Raw genomic sequence first — 22,808 nt, 5'->3', positions numbered from 1 at the left:
AGAGCTTAAAATGATATGGGATTGTGGAGGATGCTCTATCTTCTAACGTCCTACCTCCGGCATTTTGAAATTAATTATGATAATAACAATAATGACTACTAAACACTCATGAAGTGATTTGTATCTTCAAAGCCCCATGCAAACTTTGGTTAATTGAGAGATTCCTGCAGAGAATCAGGCAAATGCTGCTGTTCCTCTAGTAACAGTCTCCTACTGATTAAAACAGCAGGGGTAACAGGACACTAGCCATAAAAATGTCCCTTACTTTTGACCCTTTTCAGGGATAGCAATGTAAGCAGACACAGCAGCTCAGGTATAATCTCTGTGAGTGGAGACAGTGAACCAGCAGGAAAAATTAAATCGTGGGGAACAGACAATGAAGAGAGGACAGGGAAGTGGGAGTGGAAAGAGAAAAAACAGAAAGGATGGAATAGACCTGACCAAACCAAACAAAAAAATACCAGAGATCTTTTACTTGCCTCTTCAGAGCAACTGATGTGAGTGGAGGGAAAGTGACAGACAAAAGGGCAGCTAAGGTCAGGACAAATAGCAATCTCTGTACAGGATGCTCAAATAAGGTGTGAACACACTAATTACTATGGAATAATCAGTCTGGAAGTTAGAATTGTGAGAGTTCAGGATTACACACATACATGTACACAAAATACGGGTCTAAATATATATACGTGTACATATAATCTGCTGGAGCTAGGTCTTGGCCAATGACTAATCATCACATGAAATGAACTGCAAAATCAGAATATGCAGACACCATTACACGGATGTCCTTATAGGGGAAGCTGCCATAAAAGAGTGAGTCATTTCCAACAGACTTTACTCTCAGTGATGCCGTTGTGAGAACTGGTTCACTGTCTGTATTGGTCTTCCATCAGCAGGACAAATGAGTAAGTCTAGGTCTCCCACTCAGAGCTTTCTCACCCAAGATTTAAATGCACACTGAATTTTAAGGCCACACTCAATTTCACAGATTTTTGGGAGAAGTCTCTCTTTGTGAAAATAGTGACCAAGATACTTTCAATAACACTGGAAATTTTGAAAAATCCAAACAAAATCAGTTGATCTCTGTACAGTGATGATGAGTTTCTTTCCCATGGTTCATATAAAACATCTACCAAAAAAACCCACCCATAACTGTTTTGGGTCAAATGTTTCATCTTATTTTCTATATCCACTGCTTTTTTTCCAAAATACAATTTCAAAACTACAGCAAACTTTGCTAAAGTTAGCAAAATGAAATTGTTATTCTTCTCAGAGTGTTCTTCCTCCCTGCCCTGTCACTCAAAGCTTCATGTTTCAGTGAGAAAAATGTTTTGGTGAAAGAAAAACTTTCTCAGCTCTGTTCTCAGATGCTTAAACATTTTGCTGGATTGTGGATGCAATCAGTTAATTAGTTAATCAGTCGTTGCTGGTTATGTTTTCTCAATAAGATGCATCTTCTACCAGCTGTGGTTTTCCTCGTGCCTGAAAGCTGTGTCGGCAGGTTCATCAGCTATTACCCAGCCAGGAAGCAGGCACATCCTCATGAGGCACAGTCACAGCCAGCACCTGCACACGAAGCCATCAAGCTGGGACAGAGCATCCCACTGCTGCGGAGAGTTTCCACGCAGCACACCCTGTCAGCCACTGATGCTCACACGTCTTCCTTTTCCTTTTGGTGGTGACTGGGGGATGTAATTGAGAGCCGTTTTGTACTCCTTAGCTGCCCAGAGGTAGAAAAGGTCACCATTTGGAAAAGAGGTGACAAAAGCAATTTCAGTGAGGGAAAGATTGTAATCTACCATGTGGTGTGAGGGACTGGGATGCTGCAGGCACTCTCAGCAATCACTGTCACAGCAGTCCTCCCCAGCTCACACCCACCTGCTCAGCCTTTGAATTGCAGCATTATTAAAGCACCTTGAAGGTGGAGGTGGAAATTCTCAGCCCAGATCACAGCTGCTTTGTGGCTGTTGATAGATTTGAACAATGAAACGAGCCAAAGCAAACTCGGGAAGCATTTGTAAAACATGTCCTACATTAATATGTAAACCAGCTACAGTTCGCATGTCCTTCAGTTCTTTTTTAACCTTGCTCTGGCAAAACTCCCACTGATGTTAAAGAGATTTTTGCCTGAGTGAGGCTTGAGAAAGGAGGTGCAAATCTGGCTGTGTGCGGAACATGCCAACATGCTGAATAGCTTGGAGATGAAATCTGTAGTGGAAGGCCACTGCTGTGCAGGCTGAAAATTTGACTGCTGGTGGAATGTAACAGCTGAAAATCCTGAGGATGTTATTTTCCACCGCAAGGATTTTTTCTTTCAACTATGGGAGATACAATTACTCTCTATCAACAAATATCTTGTTAATTTGTACTTTGTTGACTGCTAAGGAATGACGGGAGAAAGATGCTTGCTCTACCAGTAACCTTAAGTAATTTTCCAGAGAGGGGCATGCCTCCCTAATATCTCAGTCATCCCAAGCTTCTATTTCAAGGTAGTCATGGGTAGAGGTAGGGTCAGAATTGTGTCTTCCAGGCTCACACAGGCTGTCTGCTATGACATCTGCATAAAGTTGCATGAGAGAAGGGTGGCTGCTGCAACGAGGGTGGTGCATAATGCAGGGAATGGAAGTAGTGTAAGGAAAGCTCTAAAGTAAGAAAAGGATGGGAGATGTGATAAAGAGCTGTGCTGGCCATGGATAACACTTAGTGTTTTCATAGTTCTTATCTCTAGATCTCAAAATACTGTATAAAGCAGAGGTGAACATTGTTACCTGCATTTCAGAGACGGAGAACAGAGATGTAAGAAAGAACTGATTCGTGTATCACCTCCCAGCAGGACACTAGTGGAGATGGGACAAGAACACAGGTTTCCTAAGCCCCCTCCCTGTGCAATATCATAAGGCCATATTGTACTCTTGCCATCACTACGGTGCTTTACAAATGTCTGCTAATCAGACCTTACCACACACCCATGAGACAGTTAACCCTTGGTAGTTGCATTCTAAAACTGAAAAGTCTGACAGATAATAGAAGTGACTTGCTCACAGCAACAAAAGGAGTCTGTTTCAGAGAGGAGCTCTGAATTTAGGTGCTCTTCATTTCTCAGCTTCTACTCAGAGTATACTTTCACCTCTACATTGGGAAACTCTGGCTATTTAAGCAGCTGTTTCATACTTTTTAAGAGCACATGGCAAGCTTGTATTTGTTTTTCCAATCAGTCAGTATGAAACCAAACCAATGAGCAGAGAGAAATTATTTTTGGTCACATGAGGGACTCAGCTATCCAGATAGTATTTGACAGCCAAAAAGGAAATTACACGCACATGAGTGTAATGGTCACGCCTGATTTTGTAGAGCAATAAAGAATGACGAAAATAAAACAAATTCAATTTAACAACTGAAGTCCTTCAGTAGGGGAGTATAATACTAGCTAAAATGCTGAACTTACAGATGGAATATATCCACATATGATTCTGTTCACTGCCTCTCTATGAAAAGGGAAAAAAATCCAATACGTTTCTTAATGGAGCTAGGTAGCTGACAGAAGAGAAAAATAAAATATTCACAGAACATCAAGAAAACTCTTTAGAGATAATGACCACAGGTTCAACGAAAGTACTTTCCATTACCTGAATGTAAAGAGGGTTCCCATGTCCAACATAGATAGCAGCTCTGCTTTTGACTTGGGGAAGGAAAGGCGGTAGCGTAGGGTCTCAAAAGCAGGTACAATCAGAGCTTTCTTGGTGTTAGCCAGGTCTAGCTGGATGACGGACTTCCTGGAAAAGAGAAACAAATATGAGCAGAAAAATGTTAAACTGAGAAAATCACTTGGCATTTCAAAATAAAGAGCAGAGAATGGGCAGTTTGATACTGCAAATGTAACTATGGCTCATATTCTTTCCCATAGGTGCATTGTTTTTTCCTCTCTTTTTGAATCTGCTACTCTGTGAGCAGGGAGAACAGTACAGTTCAAAAAGAGCTTGTGTGTTTGACGGATCAATGCTACCCTGCCCGTTCAGGGATGCCCTGAGCTGAATTAGGAGTCTGAGTAGGGCCAACTGACCAGCCCTGTAAGAGAAATGCAGTTAAATCTCTTTATGTTTCTACATACATGGGAAAGAGCTGCCCAGTCCGTGGCAGTTCTAAAGAACTGGGTTTTATTCAGGACTTTACAAGGTGAGGAGTCAGAACGTTTAGTTGCATTTCAACCTAGCAGTTCTCTGGGTTATGCTGTGCCATCATATTTGCTTTTCACCTCTGCTTTAGAGCTCTGTGTGTCCTTTGAGGTAAGCATTACCTTAACCCCCTTATGGACCAGGTATCTGCCCTCAAGAACGCTGGCTGCCATGAAGGTCAGTCTTTGTTCAAGGCAAGGCACAGATCTATTGCAACGTGGTGCAAATAACCACAGCTGGAAATTAGCAGAAGTGTTTCTTCGTTATTGTTAATCATGTGCATGGGAGTGTCTGGAGCTCAGAGCTCATTTGTGCTTGGCGCTGTATGTAAGGCAAAGAGGTTGTTTGCTACAGAGAAGAGCTGTGCACTGGGTGCAAGGAGCTACCTCACTTTTTGCCTTCTTTTGCTGCAAGTTGTTCAGTGTGGAGACTTTCAGTGTGTGTGTGTACATGCAAGGATACTGCATTTTGTGCAAAAAGGCCCTTCCAGACAGGGGCCTTAGGACAACAGCTTAGCAATCTTACAGACTGCCTGCCAGACATGTTCTGTCTTTTCTTTCCTAGCAAACTAAAATTCAAAGAAAAGGAAAGAGAAGTTCATTTTCCATCCCCTGACTGAATCTTAGCATGCTTGTCATTAGAAATAACTCTGTCTTGATTTTCCTTTCATTATCTTTATATTTCATAAGAGAAATATGCCTCTCTCTCCCTGTCAAAGTCAGTTCCCCTTAACAGGATTCACTGTCCTGGCTTTTATGTTACTGCAACAAGCAATCAAGGACAATGTTGACAAGCAAGAAACTCTACAGCCTTATAAGATGAAGAAATTGGGATCACTGTCATAATACTAGAAGGACCAAACAAACCACTCTTCTAAGGCATAGAATATCTAGAATGTATTTCTATTGCCATCAGAGGAAAAGAAAAAGAGCAGGTCTATTTAATAAAATCTGAATTTTAGAGAATTCATATCACCCTATGGGCCTGTTCCAGAAAAGAAAATCTGTTCCCAAAGCCTTACTGCAAAGTTTGCATTGTTTAAAGAACCCCTGCCACATTCCACTGAACTTTTCACAACTGAAGGATTTTAACAGTGTCTTATTACACCTTTTTTGTACTTTCCTTATTTCTTCTCCCTCACCATCACTAATGGCCAAGATATCTGCATGTAAATAGATGAATCCTTTACAATCAGCCTCCATGACCTTCCAGAATCACTGAGCAGTGCCAGCACCCAGTCTTTATGATGCTTTTAATGTTTTTTCCTCTTCACACCTTCTCTGCAAGCAGGGTACGCTAATACAGTTACTCTGACAACATCTCAGGCTTTCTGCACTCTATGCAATCTGTCAGACTTGAGCAGTGCAGCTTTGAGGATTCAGTGCAAGGAAGAAACAGGTGATGTTTGCAGTGATGCTCATCCTTTGGTCTCTTCAAGGGAAGAGCAACTTCCATTTACGGCTGCTGCTGTTTCTTTCATGGAGAGCTCAAAAGTCTCATGCAAAACTCAAGGCCTCATCTGTGCTTGGCACTGTCCAAGGAGTAGGGGACAATCCTGTCCACCAAAGTTCACAGTCTGAAGTAGAACAAAGCTAAAGTAGGTATCAGTATTAAGCAAGGGTGTAAGGCAGAGTTGCATGTTACAACTAGCGTTGAGTGTGACTTATTTTCTAAAATATGGGAAACAAGCACAAAAATTATATGGGTATCAATAATCCCTTCACACACTCCCCAGTCTTGTCATCTGCAAATTTAATACAGGTGTCAGTGGCTGAACTGGGCCTTAGATCTCTTCTTGGAAAGAACAGATGACAATAGCTTTACAAAGAAAACCAACACAGAGTGAACAAACTGATACTTGAGGCTGAAATCACTGTAACAGTCCAAGGTTAGTATGAAAAAAAAGCAGAATATGAAAACAAGATGCTTGTAGTAGATGCAGTCAAACACAGAGAACCACCAGAGGTGCTTCAAGAGTAAAATAATGTAATGGGATAATCTTTGCAGAAATATTTTCAAGGGGTATGTGAGCATCTGAGGTGCATATCGTTAAGGCCAAAGGGTAGAGGTTCAGCAAAACTGATTTGGGAGCTGAGGGCAGCACTGATCTCTGAGTAGAACAGCCTGCTTCGAATGTGCACTCAATGACATAAAAGACTGAGATAAGGTGAGGAAAGAATCAATGCTGATGTCCAGGTGCTGAACCTCAGTGACAGAGGACAACAGAGGCCATGTTAATTGTGATAAAGACAAGGAGGTTTTGGAAGAGAAAAGAACTCCTTCCATTTTCTTCTGATAAGAAGTTGGTGCTCTGTTCCTTGGACTCCTAGCTGAAAATCTAACCTCTTCCTACTGAAAGCAAGTCTGTTTTTTCTTTCTGTGTGGTGCTGTTTTTTTTTTCTTTTTTTCTTTTTTTTTCTTGTTTGAGTGGAGGTGCCATTTGCTGGTTGACTGGTTTTGTGATACTTGGAATGGAAAATTTCCACTGTTAAGTGTTGCAACATATGTGGAATATAACGTGAGGAATACATTAGGTTATTTTACAAACCAGCACTGGGGAAACTTTTTAATTCCTGCACTATCCTTGTGAGAGCTGTTTTTTGGATTCAGTAATATCAATCCTGTACCCTTTTTCCTATATCTGTCCTTTTCCCCAAACCCCAAAATGAGGATATAAGATTTTATGAAGAGGTTTCTCTTTGCTAGTGTTGTCCAGGAAACCGTTTCCCAGGCACCTTTGTGTTCAGACCCGATGTATGTCATTCTGACACAGCGAGGGTTGGGGTTAAATTTCTAATCTACTAATCAACTCTATTTTTGTAAAGCATGGATGAAATGAACCTTAAATCACAAGAGTCTCCTCAGAGGTTGAATGAACTTCAGCATGTTGAGATCAATATTTTCATCTCCACAGTCTTTTCCAAAAATTAACAAATCATTTTCATCCTCAAGTGGGCAGAGAGTAGTATCACTCCCATTTCTGCTGGATAAAGAAGCTCAGACACAGAAATACTAACAACCTAATCCAAAAGCACTGAATTCAGAAAAAATAAAATAAAAAAGTGTCCATTAATTCCAATTATCTTCCACCATTAGGACCCTCAGCGATTAGCTCAAGATCAATGGACAAGGTAGTCATGGGGTTTGTTACAAGAACTGAAGAGTTGTCAGCCCAGTGTTAAATTCATCAGGACTTTCATCCTCTCTACAAAAGCAACCTTCAAAGGCACCCAACAAATAAAAATTAACAGGCACAACATGAAGTGTGACTCCTTCTGAGATGCTAAAGAGCAACCAGAAATATTTCACAATTCATGTTACAAGGAAGAGGTCTAAAACCTATGGATAGAGTTTGGATGCAAGCTCCCAGTTTATGCTAATGTGTCCCTGGAAGCAAAGGGCATATTTTACACAAATATGTCAGGAAAGAACTTTAGTGCTAGCTGTGACAACTGTAGATACCATAAAGAAGCAGCCTGTCTAGTTATTTTATGTCAGAAGAGCCTTTAGGATGACCCACACACCTTACTTTTTGCAACCAGAAAGAGCCTTTAGCTCTGGGGCAATGACAAGATGACCTCAGTAACAAATGACTGAAGGTGACAAAAGACTTCTGCTCAGTGCAGACCATAAAAATGCCTGAGTTTTGTAACCAGGAAGCCTTTAACTGATACATTTCTTCCCCTCTGTACTTTACAGGAGAGTAAGGTAGAACAAAAGGGGTTTTGATGGAGATTAAAAGCATTGAAATGGCATTACTTAGCAGCTGTGAAAAAGCTCAATTAACATAAATCTAAGTGCTAGCAACAGATACCTAGAGGGACTGGTTACCGTCAACTTCTCCTTCAAAACTGGCTGCAATCCTTCACACACAACGCCTTCAAAATAGGTTAAAAATGTTTTTCAAAATTCCTTTCTCTGAGAATACATACTCTGTAGAGACACGATATACAATATATGCAACTTGCAAGTGAGATGGAGTTGTCTGGCTCATTCTGTATAAAGCAGCACCTGAAACACCACACTACATCTTTTTGCATATGGTTTTTTCTCTCTGAGGAAATGAAAATACGTATATTAACTCTCTACCAAACAGTAGCTGCCATTCCAACAGACGGCGCTGATCAGCTACCTGAAGGGGCTGTGGGAACAGTCAATGTGGAAATTTACAACATATCTGTATTTAAAATAATCTCATTGTGCCCACTGCTATTTTGCTCAGAAAAAATCATTACTGAAAAAGCAACAAAAGACTCTAGCCGTGTCCTCCCCACCCCCCCTTCCAATCCAGTCCCCCTTTAAAGAGCTGGAAGTAGAGAATTAGCAATTTCAATATTCCCAAGCAACAGAGATGCACAGAGTTGAGGTGGTGTGGGTCTCACAAAAGACTTGTAGAGCAATGCAAGGTCTCAGTAGCAACAATGTTCAGTGTCAATCCTTTTTTTTTTTTGAAAAACACCAATGTGTGGCATCACTGTGCATTTAGTCCTATGATACATTATCACCATATCAGAATAATTTGTATGGCTGTAATGTCTCAAGCGCATTGTGGCATGTCATTTTGTTTTCTTTCTTCTCTTCTTCGTTTCAATGCTGGCTGCCATCAACACACTGCAAAGCAGCATGTAGGAACAAGCTGTATTTCTGGTATGACATGTCAGTGTCAACAGCTGGTATCCTTCCTGTGTCCAGCATTGATCTGAAGAAATGTAACAGCATGCAGCACTTACGTCAAAGAACGGTACTGCTAATAACAGCAGTCCTTGTACGTATCTTGAGACAGTTAATGTGTGCAAGAGACAGAATTATTTTGGAATCCTCATAGCGTAAGTAAAAAGAAATATCCCTAAAATAAGTGGGAAACTGGCTGACACAGTGGGATAAAGCTTCAGTGATATTGTTGAAATCCAGCATCTTAAAAGCCATAGTGCATTTGGCCCAGTTCACGGATGTGGAAAGTGAAAAAGGCAGCTGTCCACATGAGGGAGAAGTGAGAAGAAGATACTTATTGAGTTAGCCTGAAACAAAGGAATTGATGCATAAGTTTACAATACAGGAAGGTATATTTCCCTTTACACTCCAGCACCCCAGGCCTACATATCGAAAGGGCTCACCTACAGGCAGACCCTCACTGGCGCACTGTGATCAGGTTTTACCAAACTCAAAAAGAGATGAAAGACAAAACTGGTTAAAGACTAAGGAACTGAAATCCTTCTCTCTGGCCACAGGGTGTCCTCCTTGCTCTATGCTTTGGCCTCAGGTGACCAGCCTCTGTAGAGGAAAAAGGTCTTTATTAAAAATAGCTCTGTTAATAGATCAGAGATCTGTAGTTTGTTCAGCCCAACTTGCTCACATTCATTAAGATACAGTACACACTGAGGTTACCCTTCCCAGTTTCTTTACGCTAATTATTTTGCCTTGACAGGTGCAGGTCATAGTCATTTTCTTAAGCTGGTTAGACTCTCATCCCATTTTCAAGATATGGAACTGGATAAAGAGTGTATCACAGGGACAAAAAATTCAGTACCATTCTGCATGTTTTTTCTGTCACTGACATTAAGAACCTGGGATGTTTAAGAAATTGCTCAGTTCACATCTCTGCTAATACTGGACGCTATTGTACATTTAATGACACTTAATCCAGTTCAATTTTCAAACTGTTTCTTCTGCTGCTCTAAGGAAATTGTTCTGATAGCTAACAGGTTTCACATTTAGAACAATTTTTGTTTGTTTGTTTGTTTGTTTTTTTTTCCTTTCATAACTATATTGTGTTACTTCTAGTTACAGCCTCTTCCTGTACCCTAAAAATTCTTGTGCCTTGCTGGGTGTTGTCACACTTTAAACAACTAAACTGCCTCTTTCAGAGCTGCTCAACTAAACTGCCTCTTTCAGATCTGCTCAAATTGCATTATTTTGGGAATGTGTGAGAAGGGTGGGGTGTGGAGGGGCTGAAAAAGCATGTGGCAGCAGGGAGCCCTCCACCACTGTCCATTACCTGAGGTACTCGTAGAGTCCATACATGGGCAGGAAGTCAATGTCAGACAGAAACATGTACGGTGTGCTGATATGCTTCATGGCCACGTTCCTTAGCAGATTCACAGGATAGAACTGGCCTTCCTTGTACACGATATGGTAGCCGACATTGTGGCGGCTCATTAGTACTTCTGAGCCCTGGGCGTAGCGCAGAAAATTGCTGGGCTTCTGCATCAGAAAGATAGAGTGCCAGGCTAATTGGACCTTCCCAGTGTTTGCAGATAGCTTCAAGCATCTGGAGCCTGAAAGAGGAAGGGTGAGAATAAGAAAAGGCTGTCTCCCTGTCTGGGACTATTTGCCTGGGTTCATCTCATCAAATACAGATACCTCTATCTACGTGAGACAGATTGGCATCACTTTATATCCTGTGGAAAGCAATAAATATTTCTACAGCACAATTCATCTTATCTAAATCCATGTCTCTTTCTGGACAGGTGGACTGCACCCTAGATACGCCTACCTCTCTCCAGTGAATACGAGGGAGACAAAGATGGCACTAGCTCATATATAAACATCCACAACACAAATGCCTAAAGCCAGGTGAAATCAATAACAATCCTTTCTGCTTAAAGCCTTGATGCTGCAGGAAAACCCACATGGATGATGGGGCTTCATCTGATGAGAGCTTTGAGTGGCTGTAGGGATCTGTCTATGTACATCTACTTACAGAATAGGGGACTTGTAATCTAAAGCAATGGCTATTGCCCAGTTCACATTTTAGGCCCAGTTTGTCTCTCTTCAAGAAGCCAGTGGAGAAGAAAGGTGTACAGACCCAAGATCACTTTACCTCCTGTTTAGGAAAACCTTTTCAAAATTTTTGCAAGGCGGTTAGTCAGATCTTAAAAACTGTTGAAAGTGATAGGTCAAGGGAATACTGACTTATATAAACATTTGTGTTGACTGGAAAAACTCACTGTCAGGGGAGGGCAAAAGGATGAAACATCGATAGAAACGGGGTTTACCATGAGTAAGGAGAGAGGGAGGGAGAGATATGGCACTGTCATGGAATACCAAAAGAACAGTAGACAAAACCATCATTTAAAATACTAATCTGTATATGTTTTTAGCAGTACCTCCTCAAAGTCCACTAAATGATTTTTTAAAACAGGTTGTATCAATGAATATTTTTAAAACTCTCAGCAGTTACAATATTATTGATGAAATGACAACAAAAGACCTCATATGCAATGTAAATCAAACCCAGTCTGGTCAAAATAGATTAATCACTTTGGACAATTTATACAGAATTGCCTAGAGATTAAGATATGCCACCCAAAATACAGCAAGAATGATTACAAAGCCTCTTGAGTTAATATAAAGGGAAATGAACCTATGCAGCCTAGCCACATATTCTGTTAAAAATTAGGAAGAGTAGATGATGCAACATGATTATCTTCTCTACCTTCCATATCTGCATTACTAAATTTTTCCTATTAATATTTATACAGAACACAAGAAAGTTTTCTGCATCATTGTAATCAGAGAAATAATTCCCCCCTCCTACTATCACACTATTGCAGCAGAAAGGAATGATATACCAGCAAACACAAATTCTGATTTAACATTAATAGCTTTTTCCAGTGTTTCTGAATGATCCTGATGACATTCAAGATGATATAATCATTTTGTCTTAGATATGAGATATTACCTTTACTAATCTATACCTGGTGCATTATTTTCTTTTTATCTATTATTGAAACAAAGGCTATTATCAGCCTGAAACATACAGCTGAATTAGAAACACAAATCGATAAAAAGGATCTAAAAGGTATGTGAAGGCTTTAGGCTTTTGATTGCACTAATAACAAATAGAGAAAAAAAATATATTTTTGTCTTTCTCCAATATAGCGACAACCTGTTAATCAGTAGGATCCATTTCATCATCACTCAGGTTTTAGGGCAGCCTTTATAAATGAAATACTTGCCTAGAAAGAAATGTAGCAAAATGCCTTTCAAGGACTCTACGCAGTGGACAAATGGCATACATAACTTATTTAAACAGCACACCTGATGATGCCTGCAAAGCTTTCTGCAACAGTTAAGTGGAAACTGGGTTTTGCTGGTATAAATTTCCAGCTGGACAGCTTAGTGCCCTTCAGAACACTCCATTTTGCTGTGCCTTTCTCATTGACAGGCTCCACTTCTGTGAGTTTGATACAGGGACTGCTGGATGATGCTCCCTAATCTGAACTCTGTAGGTTGTTAGAATAGCCTTTTTTGACCACAGAACTTAGAAATACAAGTTTCTAAACACACCAAGTTATTTCTTTGTGTTAGTTGTCTTGAGGAATGTGCTCTCTAGAGAAATAAATAAACTCTAATACTGCATAATAAATGAGGTCATCATTTAAGCTGGTATTTTTTTTAAGGTCTGTTTCAGTCAAGAGAATTTTACTGGTGAGATTCTTGTTTACACTCTTCCTCTTAAGCACATTCAACCGATTTACGAGTCCTTTCTCACCCTGACCTCAAGCAGTCTAATGCTAAATTTGTCCTTCCTCATCCACATCCTTAGCTCACATTTCTCCTATTTCTGATTCCTAGGTACATACCATGCCTTTAAAAAGGCTGCCTAGCCAAAGTACTTGCTTGAAAGCCACATACAAAGCCTGTGATGCAACCAAGCCATTATCAGACCAAATTTGTCACATCAGTACAAGAGGAGACCAATAACAACACTGAATGAAGTCGCTCTCAAAGCCTCTATCTAAAGACATTAATGTTACCTCCTAAACTGCATCGCTGTCTTCCATTCCCCAAGCCTGTAGCACAAACAAATGTAAGCCTGTCACAAGTCATGTCAGTCTCAACTCCAGCAGGTCTAGAATTGGAGACAACCGGGAGTTGCTTTTTTTGCCTTTCCTTATGTCGGATGATCATTTGAAAGAACTAAGCAAGAGCATAGCATATAGCACATTGTTTACGTACATGCCATCTTACATCTGAGACACTAATATTAAATGTCTACAGCTACGCTGGAGGAATTTAATAAAAGTGGTCTAAAGAAGGTACAAAAATAAAGCAGTAACTGAAAGATGTGAAAGAAAACAAAGCAGCTAACAGCTCTTTGGTATGATATTATTTATTGATTTTAGCTGAAGAGAGTATTTCCAACTCAAATAAATAATTTATAGCAGCACACCAAGAAGTAGGGAAGATTTTTCCTGCACAGTATCAGGAGGGCTGTTCTTCCTGAATAAAAATGTGTGGTTCTGTTCTATCAATAAAAACATGTGCCCCAGTGAGGATCCAGAAAGAGAAACAGATGCTCAGACTTTGCATCAGTGCCAGTGAATCAGTGCCGAGCCCCAGCTCATTCTTTTGAATAAATTCTGAGGGGAAAATATACCATGTGCACAGACCAACTCTACTAATTTACTGTGGCACTCACTCAGGGTCTGGCTTAATTTATTTCTTTAGTTTTTTACTCGAAGGTTTGTGAACACTTAAGAAATGTTTCCTCAATTAAAAATCAATGGAACACACACCGATGTGCATAGCAAATCATAATACGATGTGCAGGATACAGGGCTGAGGCACTGCCAAAACAAAACAGCCTCATCTGTTCACTTTTATTTTTAAAACAGGCTGCAAATGTTTTGTTAATCTGAATTCCTCCTGACCCTCATGGAATACTGCTGACCTTCTACTGGTGTAGCAGTGGTGGTATTCACGGGTCATGTAAGCATTCTGCATGTGTTCCACCAAATACAGTATGAGTTGCTTGCTTATACACAAGGAGTTCTGCCCCGTTTATCACCCACTCTGATAGCAGCAGCTACAAAAGTTTTGGAACAGATTTGAACTGAGAAGCCGGAGGGAAAAAGGAACATGACAATTCGAAGTGTCGCAGAGCTGGCTGATATGGACTGCACTGACAGAGCTTCTGAAACGTGACAATGGCGGGAATCAGAAAGGCACAGGGCACAGGTGGAGCTTATCATGAATGGACTTTTTTTCCCAAATGAAATACCAGTTAAATTCCACTTTACATTGGAACTTAAAGTTGGAAAGAGTTAACCACAGATATTATCGCCGAAAATCAACATTTGTATAAAGGAAGTGACTCCTATCAAAAGGAGATTTTTTTGTTTCCCGCTAGCACACTATAAACTAAAAATATTTTATTTAAACTGCCAAATTGAAACTAAAATGTTTAGTTTGATTCTCATTATAAGAAAATCAAGCCCTAACTGAAATTTTCTGCAAAGGAATACCAATGAAAGCAAAACTAACATTGTCTGAAGATGAAATCCCTGTGAAAACCTTTTGATCAGCTAACACTGCTTGCCTAAGTCCATCACCAACATCTCCTGTTTTTCCTAAGTTGCTGTGAAACTCCAAAAAATAATAATGCCTGACACTCTGGCAAGTAACAACCCATGCAGTTCCAGTATTAGCCTCACATGAACTCCACCTATACTCCTGCTTTTACTGCAAACTGAAGTCTGGATGCATGTGTGATGTCTACATGTGCTACTCCTAATTTAAGCAAGGTCTTACAGCATGATATCTAAGTTTCTGTGAAAGCCATTTTTCTTTCTCCCTAGAGCATTACATAGATGGATATCTTGAAACGCTCTGGGACTGTCAAAAAATTTTCATTGTCTCACATTTCCAGATGAACAAGAGATTTTGCCTACCTGTCCATTGAAAGTTGAGCCACCAGCGTTACATCAGTGTTGTCTGAAGCGGGTTCATATTCGTAATGTAGAAAATACAAATGAGTGCGATGGACGGTGAAACGTTCTCGACGAAATTCATAGCATAAGTCATCCTCGTCTAGCTCAGACAGCTGTTTCTGGAGCTGAAAGGAAAGAGTGGACATAAAGATAAGTCCTTTATTATTCCTCTTGCCAAGTCAGAGTAAGGAGGTTGGGAACTTGCAGCATGAAGCAATGGGGAGTGGAACTGAAACAAACATAGCAGGATTTTCCCCAAGTCTCACTCCTTCAAGTCACTGGACAAGAGATTAGAAGAAAGCACTCCTAAGCAAACAGATGAGGCAGACAGATCATTATATTATGATCTATATATTGTATATACCATACATATTATGGTCTTACAACATCCAGAGTAGCAATGAAACAGTGAACAATCACATTAATAATTGCGAAATTTCAGAGCTAATGCTCCAATGGGATGCATAAGACCATTCTTTATTAGAAGCAGTATTTTAAACTACTTGAAGACATACAGCTCCAGCAGAGGAGGACTCAGCAGTAGATTATGCTTGTACCCTGGACTGAACAATTCCATTCTGCTGCCTCGGTTGGAGAACAGTAACATGCTGCTAGGGGCATGGGACAGACAGCTGGAAAAGTAACAGCTTAAACTGAACATTAGTCAGTGTCTTGAGACTTATGTATCTGCATCAGTATAATTTTGAAATAAAATAATCTTTCAACTGCAGAAGAGCCAGATTTAAGCCTATATTTTTAACAGGATTTGTACTTCTGGAATATTGGTTTGAGAAATCAAAGGATGCCAGATTAGCAGAGAACAGGTATTTCTTGGCTTCCCGCTGAAACCAAGCCACTTCAAAGTCAAAACAGGCCAAAAGAAAGCAATCCAATCCTCAGTCATTATTCCTGTAGTTTTAACAGAAGAAAAGTTTGGCTCTAGGGAAAGGAGGAAGAGAAAAACTGACCAAACATCTATACAGGCTGACCAATTCCATCACTGAAATATATTATTTAAAGACAAACATCTGGCTAGAATTCTTAAAATGCATTCATTTTAAAGGAAAAATCAGTCTCCCTGCCTGGTAAAATATTCCACAAAATGTAATGATGAGAAAATGATACATGTTGTTGACACATCAAATAGAGTCCTGTTTGTGTTGCTCTAAAATGTAGGGTATTAGTAAAGGTATAATTTTTCACACTACATTTCTTAAAAAATATCTATAAGAAGGACAGGATTACCTGTTTATCAGTAAAGAATAAATTAAGACAAATATTCATGTTATATATATACAAGTTTTGATAAAATCACCGTGAACTTCAAATTGTTTCATGCAAATAAACATTATGAATTATAGTCATTTAGATTCAAATCATTTAGATTCAAAAATCTCTTCTGTTCTGTTCAGAATGATGTAAAGTAATAGTTTACAACCGTATCATTAAGAAAAACATTGGAAAATGTAGGCATTTCTTGTTCTAACACCCGTGTTAAGAACAAGAGCTGTTGTTCTTGGAACTATAAGCGTAATGGCTGCCATCAACAATAATGCTTAAAGCTGAATGTTTTTCTGTGACAGCCGATGGAATAATTCTTGGTATTTTCCTGTATATCACTCTTTAATCTTCTTTTGAATAATGAAACACCTCCTTGGATTTCATGAGTTTGGATCAGGATCTCATTCTTCCTTGCTATTACTCTGCACAGGTCTTAAAATGTCCCTCAGGAGAGACTGCTTTTAGAAAGATGAGAGCCTGAATCTTGACAAATCTTACTCCAGCAAAACTTCTATTGAAATCAAGATCTCTTTTGGTGGAATAGAATTGGGAGTTCTTTACATATTGTTGGAGTTTCATTCCATTCTGCCTTTACAAATCATGATTCAGCGGAGCCTGTACTTTATTTTCCAAAGCACATTCAAACAATATTTGAATTAAACCCAATATTTACAACAATGACTATAAAGAATATTGTTTCTTTTTGTTTCTCCTTTGAAAAGAGATATTAGTGTGCCCTTATCAGAATTATCAAGGAGCTTAAATGTAAATGGTTAAGATAATAGCAAAGCACATTTCAGGGATACCTTCTTATCCTGCTGTATGTACAAAGACAAGGCTAGAGGTTTATAATTGTACAGCAGCTATTATCAGGCAGTCACTGAATGATTATCAGAATATATTCAGGTTGCAAGCTATGAAGATATAAATACTTAATTATAAGTTACAAAATAACATTTTGGGATCAATTATGGCTTTGCATACTACTGAGCCCTGGGTGGGGTGAAGAGGAGGGAGAAAACAGCTTCTTAGAGGCTCCAGCATTTGGCTGTGGAAGTCACCAAGCCACAAAGTTTCCCATGGAGGCGATGGAGAAGCACAAGCACCAGACGGCACCTTCTGCTATGGGGAAGGGTAACCTGGTCTTTCCACTGCATGTCTTAGGGTCAGGATTTTGCCAGTGCTTTGCGGGAACACTTGTACAATCCTTGCTTGCTCATACCATGAGCCCTAAACTGCTGGACAGCCTTAGGAGACCTTCTCGGCAGGCTGTGCAAACACAACTTGCATAACGCATGCTCCTTCAGACACACAATCAGTACAGGACAGGCTATGATTTGGCCATAGTACTGTTACTGTGCACGTGGCAAGCAGTCTGCACTAAGGATGGGCTATCCTGCAGCAAATGGGGAGGCAACAGGCATTTGAAAGAAATACAGCATGTGATAATCCACATGAAAACTCCCTTCCTGCTGGAAGCAATGCTGGACATGCTAAGATTTGGTCCAGCAAAACATGTAAGCTCACAAGGTACCTCACTGAAGCCAATCATGTGACACGCACAAAGTATCAGGACCAACACTGTGGGTGCTGCACAAGATTACGCATTGGGAAGCAAAAAGCCAGTCCATGCAACTGCCAGCTGAGGACTGCATGGACTGGGAAAGTCAGCTGTGCCCTAAAACATTCAGGCTAGCCACTTTTTTCTTTTATTCAATCTAGTTCAAGGATGATTTTGTTGTTGTGGGTTTTGTTATTTTTGAGTAAAATTGTTACAGATATCACAGCATAATGAAATAATGCTGCCAATTTCTGAAGTTGAATAAAGAAACAAATACCTCCCCCTTTCTTTCCTCCAGTGACCTAAAAATCAGATCCTTGGAAACAGCCGGCTTGTTATTTGAACATATCTCTTTCCTGATGCCTGACAACAATAGGAAGTGGGGAAAATACTGTAAAGTGAAATACCATAACCTACTTACTTTCTGAACAATCTCATTTAGTTACAGGACTACGAAATCCAGAATACTGGTAACTTCCCCCAAATATCTTACAACTTCTATATAGAATGTTTAAATATATTAATATGGACAGATATTAAAGACTTGAGCACCATATGTGCATTTCTTACTTATTACTCTTACAAATGATTGCACAGCATAAAATAAGTTACAGCAGAAAAAAATCCCTTTCTTTTGGAGATATAGCAGAAAAAAAATCCTTTCTTTTGGGCATCTCATCTTTTTGCACTGTAAAATGCATTGACATCACAGTTCATCATTCTTTTAGGCAGTATTGCTCTTCATTGCCCCCTCTGACATAAATTTATTAGAGGCAAGAGTAGGAAAGGAAAATTTCCGACCCATTTTTGCCTTGTTGTCCTCTTGAAGACTGGGTTTATTTATGGCAAGCAGCAACACAGTTGAAACTGAACCTGATGTTTGCAGGCAAATTAATGAAAGAAGAGAGGTTGGAGACGTGGGGCCAAAGAAGCCTCTACATTTCTTTCTTTGAAGAAATGGCCATCTTTGTAATATGTCAGAGCTCAACAAAAACAGTGTCTTTGGTTTCTACTTTGTGTTTCTTAAAATACACTAAGGGCATAAGATGGGGTGGAGGAAAAAAGAAAATATGTTTTCAGGAATAAAAAAAACTTTCATGCCATACCTTTAATAATTAAAACCAAAACAGACTCTCCTCGAAAAAAAACAAGCTTCTCTTTTAAGCAAAGCCCAAAACTCTGGTTTGCTATGCATGCCCCTCATAAAGGGAAGTGAGAACTTAAAGAAAAATATGAGGTAAAATGTCTGGGTTCTTCCACAAACCCTATATTGGACTACATTCAGAATCTATTTTTACTTCATTTTGTATCTGTAAAGTGGGAATGTAAGCATTCCTTTCTTATGGAAAGGTTTTGGATATATCTTGGCTCACTTGTTTTACCAGTGCTTCATTAGTTTAAGAGTAGTTTCCACTCCTTCAATTTCTCTCTCAATACATTCATATACCCCCATTATCACACATGTATAAAGGCTGCTTCCTTTTACTGTGAAGAGACACACACAATCTATAAATACATATGGCATAAAGTCACATGCCATTTTTACACACATATTTAAAATGAGAGTGTTAATGATGCACAACATTCAAAAGACAAGTAATTGTCTAAGACAGTCACATATTAACCTTAAACTTATCTCTTTATGAGTTACCTCATTATTTTCCAGTTACATGATCACATAAATTTTTTCTAATGATATAATCTTATCTGCAGCATGTATATTGCGTGGATCCATTATTTATGGATAAAGAACTTACAGCTTGGTTTAAGGTTTGCTCCCACATTATACCTTTATGAAAAGATGAGCTTCTAATGGGGATCTGACAGATCTATACAAACAGAGGCTTACTTAAACACAGTGCACCATCAAAATGAGGATCTTAATGTCAGCTGGATTTGATAAAAAGATGGCATCCCCTTTAAGAACCCCTCCATAATACTTATAACAAATGCCTATTATAGCTAACACTTTTCATCCTTAGAGTGACAGCATGCATTTCACAAAAGCAAGTCTCTGCTTATCATGAGATTCACTCTTTCTACAAGACTTTCAAGGCTAAGGCTACTTGCCATGAGCATGTGGGAAATTTCACCTCGAGGAAACATTCTCGCAGTTGAAAAGTGATGTGCTTTTCAGAGTGTGTACAGTAGATGTTCTCTTAGAAATAGTGTAGTGGGAACCAGCGAGTGCTTTCATTAGCATCACAGTGTTACTTGTTCTGAAATAAACATGGTAGCATGCAGAGAGTACCATGACATGCATTAGACCAAAGCAAAGAGACAGACATATCCAAAAGTACATGCTAAGTTTCTTCTTGGGATGACCAGCTGTGGCAGGCAATCAGACCACTCACTTCTCAGGTGGCCTGTGAGGCTAGGCTGGACAGACAAGCACGGGCAGGCCAGAAGCTATTTAACTCTACCATGAATCCTCATCATTTACCAGGTCTACTTGTTTGACTAATACATTGTGGTGTTTTCTATCCATGTGATAGACAGCAGACCCATATGATAGATGGCACATAGCATGTACCTTTCACTGACGAACTGGTTAGTCATAACCTGATTCAGCTCCTAAATCTCCCTTCCTAAGGCTGTTCCTAGCAGAAGCGCATCAGCGATCAGCTTCCTTTGTTTGAACTGCTGTGTCACAGAAACAGTTTTTCTTCCCACCAAAATCTAGAGGATTCCACCATAAATGAGACCAATCCAAAATCCAGGATCAGAATATTTTCTTTGATATTAGTGATATTTAAGAAAAACACCAACAAAAAATGTTTTTTTGCCTAGAGGGCTACTTAGACCTTGGGGAAGGAGATAAATCCCTTCAGTATATGGGCATCTCTCTCTCCTCAAGTGTTTAAGGTAAAGTGAGACGACACAAGGCTTAAGTAACTCACTAAAATACCATGCTAACACAATAGGAACAGAGCTGCTCAGAATGAAAACTTTTAACTTTCAGATCAGCTTTCCTTCTCCCAGGTGTGTGCAGTTAAGATTCATAGCACAAAACCAGCTCGGCTTAGCCACCGAGACAGATGAAAAATAACACCAGCCCAGATGAAACTACAATCTGGCTATAAAATGCAGCAGTTTTGTTTCCTCCTGTGTAGCTGCCCCAGTTCCCACCAGCAGGCAATTGTGTTGCAGCGTTTAGCACTTTTAAAGTTAAAAATTAAATTAACTGCTGCCTTTAGGATGGCATAAACAAAACAGATGATGTAAGGAGGAAAAAGCATTTACCGAGTCTTGTTTGGAATGACCTACATAACGTAATTCTTGCTTCTCCAGTGATTAGTAATAAAAACCAGGCTAATCCCATGTCAATTAAATCCTTATTCCTCCCATGCCATAAAATTTTGTACATTTGCTATGGGTCAAACCGAGCCATCTGTGAAACAAAGCCGTGCCTGGGACAACGAGAAGGATAGTGTCTGAAAAAGCCTACTTAACAAGAAGAATTTTGTTGTAGTATATGAATAAATGGACAATATTCTCATGAAATTGAAATAAGGCTTATCTTTACTGTGAATAATCAACACAATTAAGCACCCAAGTTCTTGGCATGCATACCATCATAGACATTTCTGTACAAATGAAGCACAACTCCTCTTGATCTCAGCTGCAGCTGTGAGACCTTGGTACTTCTCTGCATTTCCTTCCCAGGTTCCTGACACACTTTCTTGGCAGAGCTTATTTCCAGCCCACCCTTGTACCACAGTGCTTTGACAGGTTGGTCTCCCTGCTTTTGTTTCCCTGGATTGTTCCTTCTTGTGTAGCAAGTTTTATGGTCAAAATTTGCTGAGTGAGACCCTGCCCATTCTCTAGCCCAACAAGGCCTCGTAACATCAAGTAGTCTGCCAACAGTCTGTTCCTACAGGCACCCAGCAGTCCTTTCCTCTTCCTGCCCCAAACACTCTCGCTCTCCAGAACCTCTGTCCAGGCTTCTTTTCCTTTTCAGCCTTTGACCTGGCTTTTATCCCCTGGCTTTTTTGATGGGGCTTTTTGCCCCATCCCTGGAGGTGTTCAAAGCCAGGTTAGATGAGGCCCTGAGCAACCTGATCTAGTGGGTGGCATCCCCGTCTATGGCATGGGAGTTGGAACTAGATGATCTTTGAGGTCCCTTCCAACAAAGGCCATTCTATGTTTTTATCCCTTTCATATGTGAATGGGGATTTTTTCTCCTCCATATTGTCTGGACAGCAGTGAGGGAAACGTATCTCTCTCAGAACAGAGACCAAGCAGGTTCCTGCTCCTAGCTCTCCTGTCCAGTCAGACAGAAAGGCCCAGAGCATTCAGGAGAAACAGTCACAGAAAATGCCCATTTTGTCCTGGTCCCCCGCCTGCAGCATGCTCAATTCTTTGGTGGCACTGGCAAATATACAGTCTGATCAGACGTATCCATGCACACTCCAAAGGAGTCTCCAGAGATCTGAGACTCCTCAAAGTCAAACAAAGCACTGCTGAAGATGTGTAAATTATAGTGGGATTTTTCAGCCCTATAATTTGCATAAATTTTCACCAGCCTGGCAAAAGACACATTCCTGGCCCCAAAGTCACTCTTGCTAAATGTCAGCTCCTTCTCTGAGGTAAGCAGTATATCCATGAAGAAGTCATCAGAGCTTGCAGTGTGGGCAGTCCCCCCCAAGCTTTTTTCCCATTCTTCCCTTAAAAAAAAAATCAAATCAGAGAGAAGAAAAAAGGAGGCATACAAGCATGGCAAAGAGAAACATAGTTCACAGTTCCCCCATCTAGCAGTACTGTAAGCAGCTGAAAGCAATCTAATCGGAAGTTTCAGGCAACTAAAAGGATGTGCTACCAGCTCAGCATTTAATAATAATAACAGTAACAGTTTTAATAATAGAAACTACACAGCTGGGGAAGTCAGGATTTCCCGTCAAAACTGCCATAAACCATCTGTTATTACTAGAGAAAGACTATGTCATGACAAAATAGTACTTTTAAATCTCAGTCCTACTGATGATGCAGTATTCTGAAATCCTGCAGGAGCAAAGGGTACGCACAGCATCAGTCTGATTCTTGTTACCGACTCGGAAGCTCCCTTTGCAATCCACTTTT

The 22,808-nt window shown here is 39.9% G+C and overlaps 1 protein-coding gene across 1 annotated transcript in view; it reads right to left on the bottom strand.

The window, feature by feature from the left end:
- The window catches only part of LARGE1 (LARGE xylosyl- and glucuronyltransferase 1), a 215,037-nt gene that overhangs the window by 16,164 nt on the left and 176,065 nt on the right, over positions 1-22,808 (bottom strand). The window contains 4 exon segments of the mRNA XM_040559576.1: positions 3,627-3,773; positions 10,168-10,361; positions 10,363-10,447; positions 14,849-15,012. Coding sequence (XP_040415510.1) covers positions 3,627-3,773; positions 10,168-10,361; positions 10,363-10,447; positions 14,849-15,012 — 590 coding nt within the window.

The sequence above is a fragment of the Cygnus olor genome, chromosome 1 (assembly GCF_009769625.2).
Source record: "Cygnus olor isolate bCygOlo1 chromosome 1, bCygOlo1.pri.v2, whole genome shotgun sequence".
In the NCBI taxonomy this organism is placed as follows: domain Eukaryota; kingdom Metazoa; phylum Chordata; class Aves; order Anseriformes; family Anatidae; genus Cygnus; species Cygnus olor.
The sequence above is the reverse complement of the archived record's forward strand: the minus strand, read 5'-3'. Positions and strand labels throughout refer to the sequence as shown.